This window comes from Vidua chalybeata, chromosome 1, assembly GCF_026979565.1.
Source record: "Vidua chalybeata isolate OUT-0048 chromosome 1, bVidCha1 merged haplotype, whole genome shotgun sequence".
NCBI lineage: Eukaryota > Metazoa > Chordata > Aves > Passeriformes > Viduidae > Vidua > Vidua chalybeata.
This window is the reverse complement of record NC_071530.1, coordinates 24,962,199-24,985,750: the sequence shown is the minus strand read 5'-3', so window position 1 is coordinate 24,985,750 and position 23,552 is coordinate 24,962,199. Positions and strand designations below refer to the sequence as shown.

At 41.3% G+C, this 23,552-nt stretch overlaps 1 protein-coding gene across 10 annotated transcripts in view; it reads right to left on the bottom strand.

The window, feature by feature from the left end:
• Positions 1 to 6,272: 6,272 nt before the first annotated feature.
• The window catches only part of DYNC1I1 (dynein cytoplasmic 1 intermediate chain 1), a 186,022-nt gene continuing 168,742 nt past the window's right edge, over positions 6,273 to 23,552 (bottom strand). For all 10 annotated transcript variants that reach the window (XM_053946048.1, XM_053946031.1, XM_053946057.1 and 7 more), the window contains one exon: positions 6,273 to 7,234. In XM_053946048.1, the coding sequence (XP_053802023.1) occupies positions 7,124 to 7,234 (111 nt within the window). In that variant the 3' untranslated portion in view covers positions 6,273 to 7,123. The remainder of the gene's footprint in view (positions 7,235 to 23,552) is intronic.

Genomic DNA, 23,552 nt, shown 5'->3' with positions numbered 1-23,552 from the left:
TGCACATGGTATTCTGTTACGGAAATAGCACATTACATTGAATGTCTTGTTCAGCTTCAGTGATAAAGTCAGGTTAAGGTGAAGCTAATATTTGCACTTGTAGGCTATGAAAACACCTGCAGCTTGAGAAAAAAATTACTACAATTCCCTGGCCCAGAAAAGACATCTGTTGGTGGAGATGTCACTCGAGAGAAAAGAGAAACTTTTTCCTCTGTTAGGAGTGAGGACTGAAGCTTTGATATTTTGATCTTTACTTTTGGGGGGAGGTTACTGATTATGAACAGCCTGATCACCTAGTCACTTGAAGGTCCTGTTGGGTGTCTTCTGTGATATCTCTAAGATGAGGAATTTGGCTTTGCTTGTCTCCTTGGAGTGGGAGGAGTGAGAGGTGGGTGCCTTCAACCTTGGCTGTAAACTGAGGGAATGCACAGATGCAGTGTCTCTGCAGAAGAATGAGTTTGCTGTGCAATATCACACTGTGCTATAATTTGTGGAAATACTGAAATGGAAATCACTCTGATTTTGTATTTGTATTTGGGTCATCATGAAAGTTATTCTCTTGGACTAAGTTGTATTTTGAAATTACTAGTGAAATGCAGCTTGGGGGTATGAGTAGCAGCACTTCTGCATGTGAAGGTGAGGGGAGCAGATGACATTTACCTGCAGCTGAATCTTGGAGTCTGGCTAAACCACTGGGCTCTGACAGACAGCAGCTGCTTCCTCCCAGCCCTGTGTATCTGAGTCTCCCCAAACCACAGTTCCTTCATTTCAAAAACGGGGGAAAAAACTCTCCCTTGTAATAACCCTTCAAAATTAACCATCAGGATTTTTGGTTAAAGCATGTCACAAAAGTAAAACATTCTCACTGGGCACTGCCTGTGCTTCACACGTGAGATTTTAGGCTGTTTAAGAGCTGCTTTTATACTTCATCCCTCAGATTTGCCTGATATACTGTGTCAGGGGTTTCTGTGGAAATTCAGCAGCTCTGGGAAGATGTCTGAGTGTAGAGCTGCACGTTTCCCTGATCCAGGAGAGGTAATGCCTGGCCACTGGATGGGCTTGGTTGGCAGCTGCTTCCTCCGGGCTCATTCTGGAGAGGGACACCGAGGCTGCACCCACCAGAGCACATTCCTCTGCTGCCTGACACCAAACCCCAGTGCTGCTGGGGCTTTGCAGCCAGGCATGGAAGAGGAATTAGAGCTGGGTTATTGTAGGGCTTGCACAACTTCTTGGCTTGTGTGATAAAGACCATTCGTTGCTTGTGTTCCACAAAACCAATTTCTCTGCCTCCTGGTTCCCTCTCATTCCCAGGCCTGGCAGTATATTTATGACTTGTTCTTTATTCTGGGGATGAAGGGCAAAGCTCCTATCCCAGGAACAAAGCTCAGGCACAGCTCTCCTATGGCAGATCCATCTCAGAAGGCCACAGATTTCATCTTCTCTGAGCAGGGCTGGACTGACACCCCCACCCCACCCATGGTGGCCTTTCCCTTTGCCATTAACTTTCCTGGATGATTGTTTTCTTCTTCTGCCCATCTCTTCAGGGTCAGTAGACAGCAGAGTTAGGGGCAGAAGTGTTGAAGAGCCAGTGGCTGCTTTGTTAATATGCAGCTGAGTTCAAAACATTCCAAATAGTGCAGCAGCTCTGCCCAGAGATCTTGGGGAAGATCTATGCCCACAGTCAGCTTCCTCCAGACACAAAAGGATACATTCCTGCTCTGAAAAGCTTGCAGGCCAAGGAATTGTCAGATTGCCTTGCAAACAAACAAAATGCCCTGAGGACAATGTTTGTCCTCTCTTGGTTTCTGGGTGAGTTATGCAAATGGATAAAAAGTAACCTCACTTGCTTCCTGCACTCTAGCTAACTCCCTGTGACAGTACTTCTAGAAAAAAGAAATGGCCAAATACTGGTGATGTTACCTGTCAGACTGAGAGTGGGGCAGGAGTGTCCCTGAAGCAGGTACCCTGTGTTTGTGTTTCTCAGTCCAGCAGAAGCCAGGAGATGCTTTTCTGCTTGGTCCCCAGGGAATGGGTTGGGATTAAGCTGACTTAATATTGACACTTTGCAGGGATGCTTTTGTGAGCAAACATACCACAGGCTTCAAAAATAAATTGGGCAGATTTTTCTAAACCTGCTTAAAATACAAAACCTGACAAGCGGCTCTGCATCATCTTAGGAAGGGACAGCCTGCTTGGAATGACCCTGCCTTAGCCTCTATGTGCGCATACATGTCACACTGCTTGCTGCTGAGATCCTCTCCAGTGGCACAGGGATATCAGGAATCCTCCAGCTTTGCTGTTTAAACACTGCTGTGAAACTCAGACTCTGTTTTTGTTTAAATATTTGCAGTTTTTTTGCATAAGCTAGAAGGCGATTTCCAGAGCTAGTGATCATTTGTCAGTTATTTAATGGCTGAGAATATACAAATCTCAAGACGTTTGTATTTTAAGTGTCTCCAGAGACCTTCAAACACATCAAATAACACAGAAGCAGCCTGGGATGAAGTGGTTTCTTTAATGCCACGTGCCATGTGGTGGTTCTGCTTTCTGCATGGTAGGCAGTGGGTAACTCAGGCTGTGAGACTGGGCAGCCTCCCTTAGCGCTGAACACAGGATGTCATCAAAGTGTCTGTTGCCCTTCAGAGAGATGACATTTCAGGTGTAGTAATGATTTTAACTTCTTGCACTGTTCCTCATCACACTAGGAAGCAGTACTATTGCTTTTATTCCAGCTGCTGTAGTTACATTGCCTGGCCTTCCTCACACCCCAGGCTGTGCAGACACTGTGTACCAGACATGGTGGTGTTACTTCAGAAGTATCTTTGTTTATGACTTTGAAGGAGAACTGGTCCTGTGAGCTTCCCAAGGACAGATGGCTACTCTATAGCACCCTTAGGCACTGAGTCCTGCCTTAGGAGAGTGTCCTTTGTCACTGGCCAATGGAAACCATCCCACTCCATGTGGAATGCCGTTTTGCTCTGTGAGGGGTTTCCAGTCTTCTGCCATGCATGCTTTTTATCTACAGTTGCTAAAACTCTTTGGAGCTTTTTCCACACGTCTTGTGTGAAAGAACCTATTCCTAGTTGTTTCCATAGCCCTAGAGATGCAGGCTCTCATTTGTAGTGTGAGAAGATGATATTCCAGGGCATGGTAGGGGCTCTGATGTTTTCAAAAGTAGCAAATGTTTAGGGCATTGGTTTTGAGACTCAGGAGGAAACACCTTCCATCTTGGAAAATTTCTTATGGAGCACTTGCTGAGTACCCTGTGGAAAAAGCTGCAGCTCTTGCAACCGTTGCAAGCTGCAGCAGTCGTTGCGACCCAGCACCATTTGTCCCACCTGCTTTTTCTCTTTGAAGTAATAAGCTACAGGTAATTCTGTGGAGTCTACTCTTAGCAGCAAAGACTTGCTCTGACAGCCTTTCCATGGAGATATTTGTGGTGTTCCCAGACTTCAGAGGTAGCCTATGTTACTTCCACCTTTCAAAGTTCCACTTGGTTCAAGTGCTGTTATTTACATGATGGATCTGGCATTCCAGCCTCATGCTCAGTTTTGTGCGTCCTGGTGAAATCCCAGGCTGGCCAGTGCTGTGCACGTGTTCTTTCGGTATACCCTGGCTATCATCTTTCTCTGTTACCACGGGGTCTCTTGACCAAAGTACATGTCATAAAGGTGAAGAATCCTGCTTCACCTTTCAGCCTCCAGCTGCCACCCCCAGTGCCACCTGTCATGTCTCCCCATGTCCTTTCACAGCTCTTTTCAGAACAAATCCCATGTCCCTGGCCACATCATTCCTCTGCCTCTTGCCTGTGCTGGCATAGCTCTGATCCTTGGCACTGAAATCAAGGGAGAGTCTGGACTTTCCTTCAACTAGTATAGGAGAGTTGTCCCTTCCTCATGTACCTCACAGTCCTGTCATCCTCAATTTAGCCTCTTCTTGCCACTTGCCTACTTCTGCTGTAGTTGGGTTTGCTTTTTCTGACCTCTATGGTTCAGATGTGCTCTCCAGCTCAGTCTGAGCACACAGTTTATCCTTCACAGAAAGCTCACTTGCAATGGCCCTAAAAACGCTAGGCTGTCTTCTGACCCATTCCACACCTAGAGCAGTCATGGCAGCATCCTGTCCTATGCTAGAGCATAGGACATAACCCTTTATGTTCTTCCTTCTGTTCTCTGGATGTTTGTAGGCAAAAGAGACAGGAGAAGATGATTTCTTTTTGCTCAAATTAAAGGATAATTTTGTATTTATTTCCCTACTGGGCAGATTCTGAGTACCATTTTGTCATATGGGCTGTTTTAGAAAGCTAGTGAAATGCAACTATTTGTTTAGCAGCAGGAAAATCAAACAAAAGTAAGAACTATGGGAGATTCCTGGAAGGGCAGCAACAAGGGCAGGTCAGAAACTCCACTGCAGGATAATCATGAGCAGCAGAATGGAAGTAAATGCTTCTTGTTCTTGGGTGCTTTTCCATCTACTTCAGCTGTGTGAAATGGATCTTTCACATTATTGCTCTGCATATATAAACCTGGTATTGTGGAAATTTAGATCTTTTCCTTGTTCCCTCTGTGTATACTGTTGAACCCCACACACCACAAAAAAAAAGGAAAGAAAAAATTCAAAAATGGACTTTGGTCATACTGATTTTCACACAGCAGCAACTGCTGAAGGTCCTGTGAGGCTGCTCTTAAAACCATTTCAGAAGCTATTAATGCTATAAAGTAGGGAGAACTTGGACATGAACACGCAGACCCCCGCTTAGGTTCCAAAAGCTGAACGGTAATATGGAAAAAGCAGAAGCAAATTTCACAAGTGTTCCCACTGCACTGATTATGATGAATGGGAGACAACATCAGCTGCATGCCCTTCCTGTGTTACACCACAGGCACTCTCAGATGGTATCCTCACACTTTGCAGTGTACACCGGGTGGAAGGGTAGTGGGTTCCCACCTGTGCCTCCCATGATGGCAGTACTTTGCTGTGTATTCACCTGTGCATATGTTCCTGGTCTTGTGACCCAGTGAGAACCAAGTGTGCCTCCCCCCCTTCCACTCTGCACCACATCTGCCTCATCCATGTATACAGACAACCCTTATGGTTTCTGAAAACAGGGCAAAACTGGGGAAAAAAACCCAGAGATGATATCTGAACTGCTCCGTTATAGTCATTTCACGTGGCTGTTTGTTAGTATTCACCTTTAAGCTACAGAAGTGCTGCAAGTGCTAGACTGGTTCTTCAGGACAATTCCCAAGGCACCCAGGGGAGCAGCAGGAACAAAACGTTTTCTAACACATGGCTCCAATTTCAGGGAACCACCCAAAAATGACTGATATATCTCTGCTGTGTACTAGGCCTTCTGGGAGAAGATGCTCTCCACAGCCCAGTGGCAGGACTTCCATGGGCACTGGGAGATAGTTGCAGGTTCCACCATGAAGATGAAAATAGCCCATGCACTCTCACAGGGAGGCGCCTCTAACCACCAAGAAGATAAGGGAAATGCAGCTTTTCCAAAGGATTCATTTTCTCAGCCTACTCTAGCTTTAGCAGTGCAGACTTCCCAGTGCTTCTGGATCGGGCCATAGCCCTGAACATGATGTGTTCATTCCTCAACATGCCTGCCCAAAGATGAGATGTGGCAACACGATGAGAAACTTAATATACAAGATCTTTCTTGTCAAACTTGCAGCGTTTCTTGCTAAAATGGTTTACCTCTGTGCCCCTAAATGTGAACCACTGCTAACCAGATGTCAGAGCTGTCCTCTGGCTCTGCAGAGTGCAGATATGGACGTATCGAGCAGCCTCACCACCAACATCCATCTGAGCCACAGCACTCAGTGAGACCAGTCTGCACTCTGTTTCTTTGCTCAAGCCACAAGAGATTGCCATAAAGGAGCTTGTTCCTCTGTCCCCTGTCCTAACCTGTTTCTCAAGACAGGCTAAGGAGGCCTTGTCTCTCCTATTCCTTTTCTTTCAGCACATCTGGCAGCACGCTGCTGCTCTGTGTGTGCATGTGTGTGCAGGTAAGCATGGAGGGAAAATAAAAATTAGCCCAGAAGCTGACATGTAAAGCTTAGTGCTAGCCCATGGAAAATTAGTAGCACGGTCTGATCCACACAGGTCCATTACTGGGCAGTCCCCATGCCGAAGGTATCTATTCACAGACCAGCTGCATGAGTTTTCTGTGCATCAGGGCAGTCACATTTACCCAGTGCCTCACCAGTGACTGGTAATGAACATGCTGAGCACTGCTGGCAAAGAAAGATCAACCACACTGCAACAGAACAGGCCTGATATATTTTATTGGCATTACTGGTGTCATACTTGGGAACCACAACCCTTTGTCAGACTATTAGTGTTAACTTGCATGACAAGTATCAGTGACCAACTGTATTTGAAATATAGTTAAAGTGCCTAGAAATAATAGGCATCTTTAAAAAAAAAGGAAAGGGAGCTCATTCCATCCACTCAAGCCAACCTTTAAAGATCTTACATCTTAAGCACAACTTATGTACTGTAATTGTTACGTGGACTTTAATGTAACCTCTGCAGCAGCACACAGACAATGCAGTTCTCTCATTATGCACATGCTTTAGAATCGTTTATTTTAATGCTTTCAAATAAATATGTTCCATGCAGCACACCGCAATAAATAAGGAGCAGCAACTTTCGTATAGTACATCCATTCATAATGTAAGTCACCATGTGATACACCACATCTAAAGTCTTTGGCCCAGTCCCATACAGTGAAGCACACCACATCTGCACATAATCATATCTGGCTTCATATGGATTTAATAGGACTATGCCAGAAGGGCAATGTGAGCACAAGTTTAACCAGGGGTTCCTAGGTATTAAATACAGCTACTAAGTAGTTAAAAGGCAACAACTAAACCCATAAAGGGTTGATTTGTCTTTTCTTTCTTACTTTTCAGACAGAAATATAAAGTATGAAACTGCTCTGGATATTTTCAGCCTTGTGTAAAGCCATGTGATTAATATGGAATGCTTTGAGCAATACTGGCATGTACACTGGCATCAAAAGCCACAGCAAGACTGACTCTGACACTGAACACTGGCGTACTCAGCTGGAGAAGCTGCTGTTCTGGTGGGCGCTGCTCCTCTCCCTCTATGTCGAGAGCTCCACCGCCCCCTCTTCCTCGCTGTCGGCTCGGTTGGCGCGGATCTCCACCAAGGTCCGGGCAAAGCGTGTCCACTCGTCGTTGTGTGGAACAGCCAGCTGCAGGACAAACCAGCAGAGAATTAATTAAGACACTGGTGGTGCAGGACTGGTTCTGACCCTGGCCCAAAACTGAGGCACCTCCTTTGAGGAGAGCTCCTACCACAGTCAGCACAGCTGTACACAGTGAAGCACCAAGGCAGTGCCTCACCAACCTGCTGGGGGCTGCTACCTGGGATGTGTGGCCAAGTTCACATGGCACATCTGGCAGTTTCCTATTCAAGTACCAGCCAGAAGGAGCCTTTAGTCAGTGTCAGAGCAAAAGGCTTTATCTGCTTGATTTTGTAGTGCTGCTGCAAAATCTACCCCTTGGTTAAAATATTTCAGATTTTCCCAACAACAGCAAGGCCTCAATCTCTACAAGTACACATAGGTATGTTTCACTTTACATACACAAGCTGGCCATTGGCAGTCAGCAAGCCTGTGCCCAAGTGTAATTCTTTGTAGGACCCAGGTCAGTGTGTACAAGGTAACAGAGCTTTTAAAACACTCTGTTGAAACTATTTTCCTGAAGTTCATTAAAACTCTAAGTAGTAAAATAAATATATTGTGTTATTTTAGTTACCCTCCTCTATGTTAAGGAATTCATAGTTACAGGAAATGCATTACAATGGAAATGTTATACCAACTGGATACTGCATTACTAGTCTGATTTTTTTATATCGTCATGCAAGATCCATTTCCATTTAATACCATTGATGTTTCTAATGAAGAACTCTTGAACATTAGGCTTCAAGAGGGACATGTAATCTAAACAGCTGAACTTACAGACAAAATGCTTTAGTGCTATGGCAAAATAATACTGCAGTCATTTCCAGCTGGATCCAATACTGCAATTTCTGGAAGATAATGCAAGCTGGGATTGAGATAATTAAAAAGAAGAAAAAACAAAACAAAACAAAACAAAAGACCAAAACAAAACAAGCACTTTTCTCAACTTTGTTCTCATTAAGCCAAATTCCAGAAAACAGTAACAAGCATCCACATGATCCATGCAAGTTTTTACTGCCCTCCTGAAGCGCTGTGATCACGTCCTGCATATAATATGAAAGAATAACTGTTTCAAGACATTATGCAGTGCTTCGTACTGAAGAAGGCAACTATTTTGGAAACTACAGGAAACTATAATAAACTACTGTCCACCTTATTAAATGGATGCCTTTGGACTGAAGAATGGGTATAACCATAGCTAATCCAGTCTGTACTACCCAGTATTCAATCTGAACTGACTTTAATATTTTAATACACCACAAGAAGTGTCAAGCAGATGGTCAGCTAACTGTGTCCATGTGGCACCAGTAGTTCATAGGCACCCATGAGGCATATGATACATTGTACTGAAAAACAGTCAAATTATTCTCTTCTAGTTACATCTTGACTGGATACACAGAATTGGAGACTAAGAAAAGCATCTGTTACATGACCAAGCTGAGGAAAGAGTTTGTGTATATGTCCAAGATTACCTGCTTGTGAAAGCTCCACATACACTGCTGGAAGTGTTAATCGTATGGCCAGGAATTTGTAATACAAGATCTAAACATCTCTGTATCTCACTGGTGATTATCAAGTTTTTTTTCAATTATTTTTTGATCTAGCTTTGCCTCTACATCCAGTATTTTGCAGAAAAGTGTTTTTTTAACACGTCCCATATATTGCACATGTATTATACATATATCAGTGACTGAGTTACATTATGTAGGGCTGGTGTGCAAGTTTGGGGTTTACAAACAGTTTATAGTCCAGTTAGCATTAGCTGAGGCTACAGACTGAGAAATGCAACCTGTGAAAAAGCCATCTCAACCCAGTTAATATAGGCATCACTGCAGTCTCTGGGTCTTCCCTTCTTTGTCTTCCATTTCTGGCATTTTTCTCCTTTACTTCTCCCAGGAATGGAGACCAGAGTTACAAGAGTGAATAATTTTAGACAGCTGTCTCGCACGCTCACATATACAGATGTGGAACTGGGATGGCCTATACTTGAAAGACCCCTCTGTTTTTTAAAAATCCTCCAGCAGAAGGAACTGTAGCACCAGAAGAGAGGTCAGTGCATCAGCTCACAAGTACCTGTAGCACATGTTTGGCCACAGCCACACACCTAGACTGGCTTCTGTATAGTAGTAAGGGGCAGTGCAGAGATCCTGATATCAGAGATGGAACCCAAACCAGCCATGCAACCATCTCCTTGTTATTACTACATCTCCTAAAATATTTCATTTCTTCTGATGTGTACAGCACTACCATTTGTCAAACTCTTGAATGAAATGAGTCTCACTAATTTCAAGTAGAAAAATCTTTAAAGTGGAGCAATATCCTAAGCAAAGGACTTTCTGAATTTAATAAAGCATCACTGCTCCTTGTCTTCTGAAGTCTTTAACAGCATTACATTGTATTAAGTGGCTGAAAAAGACAATATGTCATTCTAAAGAAAAAAATCTAAATATATTTATGACATTGAGATAATTTAATTGCCTTTACTCCACAGCATGGCCACAGACAAATAAAATCAAACTCCAGGCTATTAAAACAACTTGGTATCTCAAACTTCAAGTGTCTCCCCAGGAATGTATGCATTACATGCATTATTTTTAGCTGATAGTGTTAGCAATGTCTGTGCCATTTCTAGTGACTCAGTTCACAAAGCAATTAATGACTGAAGTCAATACCTTTAGCACAGAGGAAAAGATATTCAATGCCCACATGCAACCTAATTCCTTACAACTTCATCTTACTTTACCTTATTTAATCTCATGCACTGCATCATGTTTTCAACAAGGGGCCAATCCTGCTAACAGACTGTTAGTAGAATAAACCTCTCTAATATAAATTCCTCAGGGATGCAGGGAAACCTTGGCAAAAATAAAGCCAAAGGAAAAATTGTCTTTTATCCTCCAAACCCCTTCTTTCTGCAAAGGCCCCAATACTAAACCACAATAGTTATACAGGAAAAGACCACAAATAAAAACAGAAGTATCCACAAACTCCAATTCAAATTCTTTTCTGGATTAATGCTCCCCTTCCAGTCATTTTCCATTCAAGCTCCTTCATCTGGGCACACTGACACCCACAAGTGCTGGAGACTTGGGTCTATCTGTGGGATCTCCCTCTCAGATTTTCTGCACATATTTTTTCTGCAAACACCATGGCAGAGGTGGAAAAAATGAGGAGATACTCCATGGAGGAAGGGCAGAGGTTTAGAGCTATCTGGGTGTTCCTCACTCATGTGGCAATTTCTCTGTCCACTTCCAGTTACTACAAAGCAGCATGTGTTAACTTTCATGTCATGATTTTGATGCAGGGTAGAAATGTTCACCAAACCACAATAATTTAACATAATTACTTATTTGGGTCAGGTTATTTGAATGAACTGATGCTAAGGTATGGAGCAGAACAAGACCGTAAAAGCTATTAAGTGTTTTCCTCTGATCCCTTTACAGTGAAAGGCGAATGCTACCCACACCTAATTAATTGACTGAATTACTCACACTGCTTTAGCTTTAACATCATGGTGCGTTTAGGTTGCATCAGACATAATTCTAATGAGGAAAACCAGTATTATCTATAAAGAATGGCTGCTAGGATCTTCCTCACAAGCACCCATCCTTGCCTTGCTGATGAGTCACCATTCTACATGATTTATCCAGTAAACAACCAAACTGTGTCTCACAGAGGTCTTGAACATTCTGAAGCTTGTGTTTCTTGGGAGGTCACTCTAGCCAAGCACTTCACTTACCTGTCAGCTTTCCTGCCCTAAAATGTGCCCCACTCCCCGCTAGGACTAACCAAGAAGATGGCTTATGTGCATCTGGTAGGCATGCGACAGAGTGCCCCACCCCTGCGGCTCACCAGGGAGCACAGGCAGCACCAGGCATGTGAACTTCACCAAAACCAGCCTCCTTCACCTTCTCCGGGAGCCAGAGACTTCCTCTGTGTGCAGATCTTCCAATCCATGCACCAGAGATTTGACAAACACCAACTGTATTTCTGTGTTTTCCTAGAATCTGTGCAATTAGCAACTTCACTGAACACTACTACTCTGAAAACTGTGACAGAACAGAGGAAAAGGAGATGCTCTGACCAGACAAATGCTGTCAGAGCTCTGAGTCAATCCCAGCAAGCAGAAAAGGAACAAAAAAAAAAAAAAAAAAAAAAACCAGAGCCTGAAGATACAAATCAACATCAGTTTCATTTTCAGATAAACTAACACCTTCTAGTACATTTGCTCTTTAAAGTTAGGGAAAAGGAAAGAAAAGTAAAAGGAAAAGGAGAAAAGGAAAGAAGCAGAGAAGGAGAGAAGAAGAGAAGGAGAGATTTTTGAGACAAAACTCCCAAATCTCTGAATGTGCCTTTTAAAGGAATCTATCCAGATGGTTGAAACAAGATATTACAGCATATTTCAAGACTTTTGTGTATTTCCCTCCTATCCATCTTTTTTATGGCTGAGAGTGTGTCAGATGAATTTGTCCAAATCCCTGTATAGCTTTAGTTTCCCTAAAAAAAACACTTTCCAGCCAATGAATTATTCGTTGAGGATATTTCACTTTACTTCTGGCTCCTTGCCTTCCCTGAAGCCTCTAAATCTTTGGGATGGGAGAGTGGACAATCTCTTCCTGTCTTCATCCCTCTAAGCTCTTGTCCATCACAGTTCTCCTTTGAGGGCAGTGGACTCTCCTGAGAAGGAATCAAAATGCAATTTCAGCTACAGCAGCCACCTCCACTTCAGAGGAACCAGTCTCCTATAAGCTCAAAGGGAGCACAGTCGTCTATGTTGAACCTGTTCCATTGCCTTTTAATGACTGTACCTTATGGGCGTATTTGCCTGTCACTGAGACTCTAGCTCATAACCTGCAGCACTGATCACTGGTGAAATAATTGTGTGATCCCAGTCACTAGTTTAGTAGTAACTGTTTTTTGGCCTCACCTACAGCTCAGAAGCCTCAAAGCAAAAATAGCCATGGGAAGAATCTCCTCAGCATTGTCAGTGACTGCGAGGTTGTTGTGAAGGGGCAAGGTTTTCCAACCAGCACGGCCTGTAATGCTTCTGACCCACATGTCCCGTGGACACAGGTGTAAGTGGAGAATCTGGCAGCGAGCAGCTACACCACGGCTCGGAAGATCTGCAGAGCCTGTGGTTGCAGCCGGCCCGCGCCGCCCTGGTGCCACACACTGTTTTCAATTACCAGTTTGCAGACGAGCTGGCATGGTGGTCCAAGATACACTCCAAGGGTGATAGCAGCTCCCAGTTCAAAAATCTGTGACCCATTCAAACATTTCATGGAAGCAAAATGCTTTCTTATTTTTGGGTGAAGAACAAGCTTGTTCTGATCTAAATTGATGGCTTTGTTATAGCTAATCACCATGCTCCAGAAGGTCAGACACGTTCTGATTTACACACATCTTTCATTAGTTACATTTGGGTTTGTTGCTGTTTGAAGGCAAAAAGTGATCTTATTTTAGACAATTCTGTTCACTTGTCTCTGCTTCCACAGAGCTCTATATGGCATAAAATCTCATATATAGCAGGAAAAATAAAAACTATGTAAAAATTGATGTTCTAAAATAGCCTGTTGCTATTACAGTTTTTTAGAAGGGCAAGTTAAACAACTTTTTATGAAGGCAAGTTGAAGCCATCTCTTTGAAGAGATAGCTAATTAAAACTTACAAAATACTCAGATTAATCTGAGCTTGTAGCAAGTCTGGTGAACTAGTGACTAAAATCTCAGACTTCAAGCTAAGTTATTTGTGTATGTGGCTTATCACCATTTTAATATTCCTTCAATTCAATTTAACAGCATCATCAAATAAACATAGCTTCAGGCAAATGTAGTTGCAGCTGTATTTTCTCTGAGCAAAATTTTTTCCAACCTATATTGTCCATGTAAGTGCTGAAAATAAATCTGCTGCAAATACTTTGAGCAATAGATTAACATTTGAACTCAGCTATGACATTGTAGGTAAAAGTGTGTTTCATGATGATAAACTATTTGAGCTTGATGATTTCTAAAAAGTAGAACAATCACAATTTTCTGGGTAAAAGACAGCACTTGCAGAATGAGGATCACAAATCTCTACAAACAATAATGAACAATTATAGTTCCTCTTTCAGAACTGATCCTATCTTCTGGAGTTCAACAGATGTTTTGTCACTATTGTTGAGGTGAAAACAGACATGAAAATGTAAATATTAAATATCTTGATACACACATACAGCAGGCAGGAACACACCTATTCTGGCCCGGTCTTGCCCCCCAGAATCAATTACAGGCTGCCTTTGATATTTTTCTCAACCTATATGGATATTTTATTTCCTGAAAAAGCCTATATTTTTTCAGGCAACACCCTATGCCACACACATGGATGGAAACAAAGTGGGAGGTAATATGCAGTGAAATGGCCACCAAAGTAACCAAGAGCACCCTTTCCACATAACTAAAGTACCACTGTGTTTAACTCTTGGGAGAGCCGAGCATCACTGTTAACAATGGATGAAACCACTGGCAGGAACTCAAACCCCACATACTGCATGCAGATGATTTTAATAAGATACAGTGTTTAGACCACAAAGGATACACTCAAGAGTAGCTCTATATATATTTGTTTACTTAATTGAAGGGGTGGAATACCATAGGCAACCTAAATACTGCATTTATTCTATGCACAGCAGTCAGTCTAGTGTCACAGACACAATATACACCACCCTTCTATGAAGTTAATTACTTAGCCCTCATCTAGATTAATGTCTGTTGTGATTTATTTCTTTGCAATTCGCCAGCAGGGTCTGATTTAACTAGTGCTGCCTTAGCAAAAAAAAAGACAAAATATTAGCTTGTATCAAAACCCCCCAACTTAAACAATAACCTGAATCAATGTTCAGCAAACTCTGATTTTTTTCATCTAAGGAGAACAGTAACTTCTGAATTGTTATGCGGCTGATGCCAAATTATGTTTTGAATACCAAGCTAACAATAGTGTTATTTTAATAATTTATATGTAATGTGCAAAGATATGCTGTACAAAGGGCCTACATAGGAACCGAACATTTGAATGCTCATTAAGTCTTTTCTAAACTTAGTACTCTTTGTCTGCATCAGTCATCTTGATGCCAGTCTAACAGGAGAACAAAATAAAACATAGCCTATAAATTATACATACATGACACATAAATGCATGTTAACAGAACATTAAGACTGCAGACTGTAACACTTCAAAGATAGGAAATGTCAGAGTTAAGACTAACTCCCTCAATTTGAGCATGCTATTAATTTTGTGTTATGGTACTGTCTTTAATCTGAAAAAAAAAAAAAAAAAAAAGAAGTAAGAAACAACAAAACCGGAGCTAGAAGCAAAGACCAATTATGGAAAACTTCAGCCTGAAGTATTACAACTTGATAGGGCACATAGAAAAGAAAACACAAGGAAGTAGGAAGTATCTTTAATTGTAGACAATGCTACAGTTCCACCTCCAAAACCAGAGTTGGCTTAAATTCTCCTGGATTAACCAGAAAGAATGATGTCCAAGCGATCAAACAGATAATACCTCCCTCAACTAATGTATCAAAATGCTGCACTTGATATCAACTATAGAGGATGAAACATTCAGTAATCATCAGTCATCCTGAAAGAGTTGACTTCAAATTGAAATTTCAAAAAACTTTTATTTCCTTAAATCACCTCTTATTTTTAAAATGCTATGGCTGACTACAAGTTTATAGCTTGTTCTTGAGCCCACTGCTTTCACCAGTCATATTGGGAGGAGCCTCTCTTACGCATCTCCCTGGAGGGATGCTTTCAGTGGCAGACAGTATTGGCCTGTAAGCCCTTGGAAACAAAAGAGGTAATCAGCAGAAAGACCAGCTGCCATGCTTGAGGAAATCTCACAATTTTGCTTCAACAGAGGTGGTGACCTAAGTAACAAAGTTCTTGCAGTTCCTGCCATTCCACTTCTTCTGTAATGCCATCAATTTACAGGTGGATTGAGGAAAACGGTGAGGCATGCTGCCTGTCGTTCACCTCCTATGGGGATCTCAGCCCCGCTCCAATTGTCATTTCTCAAAGTCACTGAAAAGTCCTGGAATTTTTTACATGCATTTCAGGACATTTAACATTTGGAGGGAAGGCATCAGGATTCCTCCTCTACCAAATTATGTTATCAGTTGTCATCATTGCACAAGAAAGCCTAAAAATACCAAATGAACTAAACTAGAAGGTAAGGAGCCTTCGACCTGTTCTTTCCAATACCTACTTTTTTTTTTTTTTACTGACAACTATATTGATTGGAAAAATGGGCCCATCGTTCTCACTTGAACTACCAGAGCTTCAGCTTGTGGCGTAGCTGCACTGGCAAAGGTGCCTCCCTGGAAGTTCAGCTGAGCGAAGGACTGTTGCCTCAGGGAAGAAATAAATCATACTCAGCTCAGCTTGCTTCCCATCCAGACCAAGCTGGCCATGTCCATGCCATGATTCACACCAGGAAACCTGTCAGAACAGGAACTGTAAAGGACTTCTGCCACAGCTTTCTGGCTCTCAGTTGGCAAATGGACTCTCACCATAGCAGCTTATAAAGTGCTCAAAGATTTTAATCAGCGGGAGAGTTGCTGCCTTCTTGAGATTTTGTACACATCCCATTATCTGCAAGAGCTCACCCATCATGAAATAGCAGTGGGTTTTATTTTGTTGTTTCTTTGTTTATTCTAATTCAGACACAGATTATTCCATCACTTTAAGCACTGCAGTATAGATTTCACATTTAAATTAAACACAGAATATAGAATTTTAGCTACAAAATAGGATGTATTAAGGCCCAGAGTTATCCTCAGTTGATATTTTAGCTGTTACTTTCCAAGTCATGAATTAAGTATTTTTTCATATTCAAAATACAGACCATTCTGCAATCCATAAAGACTGAAAACATAGTTAAGGGTTCTCAAAATGAAAACTGCTACTGGATGTGACAGGTTGAAACCACAGAAGCCCCCTGAAAAAAATTAATTATAAAAAACAGCTCTTGTCTCAGAAGTGTTTTAACATCACAATGGTAAGTCATGGATTTCTATGAAATTTGCAAATTGCTGCACACAAACTGAGTTTAAACTAAATTTCATACTTGGCAATTTTCTTCTTCCATACTCTCTGTTACTTAAAGCTATGGACATTTTTCAGTAACATTTCTTTTTATATCAGAAAGGGGGTAAAAAATTTCAGAGCAATAGACTATCTAGATATTTAAAATACATACTCTGTGACACAACTAACATGTACTGACTACAGCTGTGCTCCCCCACAGTGTTCCACAATACAGGGTTAGGATGGGGGCAGACCAGCTAAAGCTGAGACCACTGTCTCAGCTACAGCTACCACAGAAAGTCTGGACCCAGATTCTCTTCTCCACTAAGCCTCTTGACAAGCTTTTGGGAGAAGCAGTAACTGAGGAACTACTAGTGAAGCCCGAGCAGCGTCCATGTGGACAGATGGGTATGTCTGATCTGGGCTTCCCTTTGCTCTTTTTCTCTTGCCCTTTACAGTGCTTCCCAGCACAGCAGGAAAATACCAGTGGGAAGACTGTCACACACAGCTCTCCTTTCTCCCCCTCCTGCAGGCTGCACTGTGCAGAAAGGGAATGATCTCTTACAGATTCTCTTCTGCTGCTCTCATCACTTCGTTATCTGAGTGCCTTCCAATAGTGCATTAAGCTGCATGATTAACTCCTGTCACATGTGGCTTGTTCTCTCTGATCCTCTCTGCAGGGGGAGGATCTGGGCCTTTGCAGAGGAAAAGGAAACATAAGTCAGCTTTAAAAGTAGTGTGCAAATGAATAAAAAGGACTAGGGCCAGAGTTCTGTTGGTTGGTTGGTTGACTGGGTTTCTTAAGGTTTTTATTTCGTATGATGAGAAGTTGAATAATTCTTCTAAAAGATATTTGCATCATATTGGAAACTCATGTCTTTTTACCCCGTGAAATTCTCTGGGGATCTACTAAGCTGTCTCTGGAGAACTGCTGAAATATTTCATCATAAGCAAGTGGAAACTAAGAATAAAGAATCAACTGAATTTTTAAGATGACCGTTTAAAACCACTATCCTTTCTGTCTGTTTTCACTAACACACATTTAATTCCATTGTCTAATCAACAAATGAGAAAAAAAAAGGTACTTTCATTAAAAATCTGACACTTCCTCCTTTAATTTTAACAACTAACATTCAGATAGTAAAATCGAAGTAGAATTTCATTCATCCATTTATCTAGAGAGAGAAATAGAAGAAACTGTTGTTGCCAGGAATAAGCAAACATCCGGGCATGGGCAGGAGAGTGACCCTGTAGACCAGGTGTAACCCACTTCTGCATCACACACAAGCACATCACAAAATCCTGGGGACAGACTCCACTTTGAGAGGATGTCTGTCCCATCATCTCTACCCACTCTGGGACTTCTGCCTTCTGATAGTTAAAAATATTCTTTTAATTTTTGTCTCGAATACATGGCCAGCTTGCAGTCACATGCACTGGTGGCAGCATGTCCTCAGCTCCCCTAGGTCTCCTCCTCTGGCCCCAAGCAGTCTGCAAGAACATGGAACATCTCTATTGCCACCAGGCTCATGCTTCCCTGGCTTAGTCACACCAAGTTCTTCTGTCCCTTTCTACAGGCTACTCTCCTCTCCCCGTAACCCACATCCATATCCCTCTCTGACACACTTCAATAGCTCTTTTTTAAAATAAAATACTTCTTTAAACGTAAGAGTAAGGGATTTTGCACTCACAGTGCAAGTAGAATATGACCTGGAAGAGATAAATGGGGAAAAAAAAAGAAACAAGAAATAATAGAAGGTAGATGAGAGGCTGCTTCTTTTACCACCAAAGGTGCAAAGAGCATTTTCAAAGTTTTGATCTTTTAAACAACACCAGTTTTATGAAGCTGCTTTGTAAGTCTGAAACCCACACTGAGGGAGACTGAGAAGGGCAGAGAGCCAGTGATGCCACATGATACGCAAGAGGTGGCAGAGAAAGGGAAGCACAAGGGCCCAGGCTGGCACTGGAGATAAAGATCTCCAATCCTCAGTAACCAGCCTTAGGTAACTCAGATTAATTAGATCACGGCTCAGTTTTCCCTCTTGAAACGTACTTCCCTAATAAAGATTGTTATTAGGAACATAAGCCTCCATTCCAGCTTCTTAAAGTACCCAAACAGACTGAAATAACAAGGTAACTCATATCCCTTGCCATTTCTTATCAGATTAATACAACCTCACTGACAAGCAAACAGCCATCAATAGGTGTCTATAGGGAAATTTATACTCAGAGGTATAAACTTATGCATTTCTATTTATGGATGTAGCTAAGCCTCATTTTAAACTGTAGAAGTATATAAACACTTGGTTTTAACTTATCAACATAACATTGTTTTTCTACAGAGGAATAAACCAGTGCTTACATAAAGACCTCAAAGCGTTCACAGTAACCTAAAGTAATGAATATTGTAATGAGAAACACAAGTATTTAGGGTGATAATGACTGGACTTTGCTCTACTTAGATCAGCTCACCCCCTATGGAGGCTACCAAAGCTTAAAGATTTTATCACCCTAGTAATCAGCAATGGGTAATGGCCTTCATAAAACACAGTAATTAAATTGACTGATTTCAAACTAGTGCGTTTTTTTCATTAGGGAGTTCTTATTTAACCTACTTCAAAAATCCCTTTGTGAATACAGACTGTATCAGTCAAAATTGAAATGATGAGGGACTAGGAGCTTGTTCTGCTCAATATTTCAGACTATCAAGTAAAAAGCTGAAGTTCCTAGTATTTTATTTTGTAATCTCTAAATGCTTCCAGTTTTAAAATCTTTCAACTTATAAAACTGGGGGGAAAGAGGAAGCAAATCAAAACCATAGTTCTTTACATTTTCCAACAACGCTTAAGAGATTCTGCTTTGTTAAAACATGTTTTTTAAATTCTCCAAGGCCAGGGTTCCAACCTCCCTAGCAGTAATATCAGTGGTGAAATTTAATTATTTTTATGCCTGGATTGAGCATGTTCTTGTAACTACTGTGTCTTTCTTAATGTTTGAATGTTTTTGAATAAAACTTGGTTGCAAGCACAACCCCTTATCATTGCTCAAATTTGCCTTCATGATATGTGTGTGAGCCATTAATCTGTTCAAAGAATACTTGTAACTCAACACAGATTTTAAAATAAAATGTTTTATGGTGAGTCTCAACTCTGCTTTTGTGGCAAAAATATTTCCCAACTCAATATATGCTCTACAGAAGCTTTAGGATGGCAAAAGCAAACTTACTGGAAAATCTACCTGGATAACCACATGACACAAAACCTAGCTTCATATTTCCCTCTCTGGGCTACAGCAGTTTTTAACTGCATGAAAAAGATGCTGGATATGTGTTTTCTGTATGAAATCTACAGTGAAACACAGGGATCACAAGACAGAAGTACAAAGTACAAATGCTTCCCCACTCTAGCCAGAAAAAAAAAAAGTGACTCAATAGTCATGCCAAAATGTGAGAGCTGGTCATAAATATACTTTTGTTTCTGACTAGAACCCTAAGAATCTCAGAGCAGCTGTTAAAGGCTGCTGAAATCAAAGGAAATTATTTTATAGGCACCAGTGGGATATCCTTACTGTACCACTTCATCCATGTACTTCAGGGCAGTTACCAGCTCCTCCCTCGCTGGTCACGTACTTGAAAATGAGATATGGGATTAACACCTGTGATGGAGCAAATGGGGAAGTACACAAACAACCTAACACAGCAGCCCTAAAAAGGCTTAAGGCAGTATTAACTCTGAAACCTAACAAAGTCACATAAACATCCATAGGATTCTGATTTCACTGCAAGGAAACAAGGATGGAGGTAATAACCGTACAAAGAATCCCAGGTAACCGCTTTGTTGGCAGAGCCAGTCTTCCTGGATGGTCTTGAGAAAGACATTTTCTTACTTCTCTCCAGTCCACCTGTCACACTAGTTGCCTTTTAAAAGCATGACTAGAACTAACTGTCTGAAAGACTGCCAAACAGATGCAACAGTTTGTCCTGTAACCACTTTAGCAGAATAGTGTACTGCATTATGCTCCTTGTGATTACAGTTTCAAATTCTGTGATCCTATGCTGCAAACTTGTTTTATATTTTATTAGAATGAAATAACAAGTCATTCACTCACAGTTTCTATCTATGTACTCACAGTGCAAGCAGAATATGACCTGGAAGAGATAAATGGAAAAAAAAAAAAAAGAAGAAATAATAGAAGGTGGATGAGAAGCTGCTTCTTTTACAGATGAGAAGTAGAGGTGCAAAGAGCATTTGCAATAAGCCAGGTAAGCAACAAACATGGTTGTTAGAGAATATTTATGACAGCAGGCACTGCATAACATCACTGAAGCGTGCACAATGGGAACAAGCTTTCTAGAAAACGTATCTGCAAAACAGACATGCAGTTAGGCGTAACTATCAATCACCTGAACATGTGAGTAAATCTACAGGCAGTGGTCTGTGCTCTGTTGAAATCAGCTTCTACCATACAGAAAACTTGCTGCCCAGTAAAGAAGCCATAAGGCCACAGGAGCTAAAATATATTATACAAGCTATCACAATAATAATATCACAATTACTATGCCAGCAGAAGTTTGAATACTTAGATCGTACAGAGACTAAAGTGTAGGTACAGTAATTTGCTATATGTACTAGTTTAAGATCCCATCACACTGAAACAATCTGATTTTTACGTATTTGGTTTTTATTTCATTTCATAATTCACATTCTTTAAAACAGTGCTTACTGATCCACCAGAGCACATCTATATGGACTGTTTAAGTCTCTTCTCTGCTGGAATTGTGTGTGTGTAACTCCCATTAATGCTAATGGGCATAAAGCACACGCATAGAGGAGAAAATAGACCTCTCACTGTGAAAATAAATGTGTTCAGTTATTTTCAGATGTGATGCCAAAATCAAACAACTAAAAGTACATAGTCAAAGGAAATAACACTATATAGGCCTAACTGAAAGCGTCACCATTATTTTTAGCTCCCTGGTCGTGGACCCTGCCATGTTCTTCATGTGTCTGACATTTCTTGTTGTCATGAAGACCATGACTGGATAACATATCAACATGGGTCAAATCCTAAATTCTTACACAAGTGAAAACAGCCCTGATCCCACACTTCTTACCTTCACAAAGGATGCAAGGTTAGGCTTTATGTCTTATGTTTTTCACTTAGGTCATATGTTTTCTTTTTATACCATATGGGTTAATAGCAGCAGTAAACTTTACTGCTCACTAGGATAGTTCCTTAAAACTGTGATGAATCTATCAAAGTAAAAATTCCTACTACTTAATTTTTTCCTTAATGGTTGATAGCCTGATGTTTTCTGCTCTGATTAAAATTCACAGAGTCAATGCTGTCTAAGAAACAGGTAAGAAAAACTGTTTATCTAGCAAGGTGAAATTCAAAGATACGATGCTGTATTAAAATACAAATATAGGATTTTTTTCTTCTGCTGGAACCAGTGCTTTATGAGTTTACAGCTGATCTAATGTGACATTTGGAACAGCCACAAGTAAACAAAGGTTTTTAAAAGGGTGCAGTAGAGGTGGAACATTAATGATTTTAGTGAATGTATTTAGGGTCTTTGTAAAGTGGCCTGCTGACTTTCTAATGCAAGTAATCGCACCCATCTTCCCAAATCAGGGAGATGTATCTTCAAACAAGTGGATGCTACTGAGTTATCAGCCAGGCAGAGGTGAGTTCTTCCAGTGATGAGGCCTTTTCAGAAGCTGATGTTGTAGGAGATGAGGAGAGTGATACTGCTGAAAGGTCAACTTTCAGAGCTTAGTGTCAGGATTTGCAACAGTGCTGGGTCAAATAGGAAAGTTAGCTGCTGCTGGGTGCTGTATAGTCCAGCTCCTAGCCCCCTGACCCCAGCTACGTGCTCACTCGTCTACTCCCACAGGAGTAATTTCATGGAGAAAAACAGCCCAAACAAAACAAAATAAATAAATAAACATATAAATACTTCTCTACTGATCGTCCTTCTCTGCATAATGTGAGTGGTGACAAGCCCTTCTACCTGCACAAAAAACTGGGCAGCAAGGCTAAGGATGGCTGACAGGAGAAGAACTTTTCCTTTTAAACTGTCAGACCAGCCCCATCAGATCCCAGAATCAAATTCCTACAAAAAGGACAGTCAAAGGAGGACCCCAGCTGAGCCAAAAACTGGCCAGTGTCTGTACAGTGAAGTAAAGCAAAATCCTTAAAGGCTGCCATATTTCTGTACCAGACACTTCCAAGAGTACATGCACTGGGAATCCCCCACGCATCATGCCTGAGAACAGCTAACAACTGAATCTCTCATCAAGGAGCTCTTTACAGACTGGCCTACAGGCTTAAGGACCCGAGAGGCTGCTACTCACTGTACATGCCCTTGGTTCCAGGCTACTGATCTGCAAAGTATTTCTGTATCTCACTTGAGGCTTCATAGTGAGAACAGTTGGCCTAGAGAATATATCAGCACCCTTCTCTTTTAAACCAGAAAAAGGCACTAACAACACAGCAGCCCCAGCAGTGCTGCAGTCCAGATGACGTCTCCTAAATGTCATGCAGGAATTACTGCAGAGATGGATACTGCCTGACTGAACCAGGCAACAAATTAGTGAGCTCTTTCATTCATTACAGAAGAGCAGGATTGGCAATGGTCTCTCAGTAGCCGTGTGGACAGACATCCATTGGTTTACTTAAGCACATGTGGAGCTGAGCTGGAGACAGTGAGGCTCTGCATGGGTAGGGCACACAACATCCCTGAAGCAGAACTCTTTATGTAACACTGAACTGAACTCACACAAATCAATACTGTTGAATGACTCTTTTCTTTTTCAAGTAATAGAAGCCTGTCTTTCTTTTTTATTTGAGTGTATCACTGTGACTCATTTTGCAAGATGACATGTTACTACACACAGGAAAGGTCAAAAATGTCAATATTTGTTGACATTTCTTCTGCAGTTCTGCAATATCTGCAATTCCATATTTTCTTCTGGGTGAGCTTGCAGGACTAAATAATCCTATGAATGATTTGGTGTATGATATGCAAAAAGAGACATTTCTACAGCCTGTCTAGACTCTCAGACAGGATCAGACTGTGCTGTCATCAAAGACATTTCCACAGCCTGTTGTATCACTTGAAAGACAGAACAATCATGCAAAATGAAAAATAAATAAAAACAGCTGACCTGCCAGTGTCACAGTGGAAATCTGAGCACAGTAACCTTAGACAATTTAGAGATTATGCTAACAACATGGCAAGAAGTTTCAGCAAACA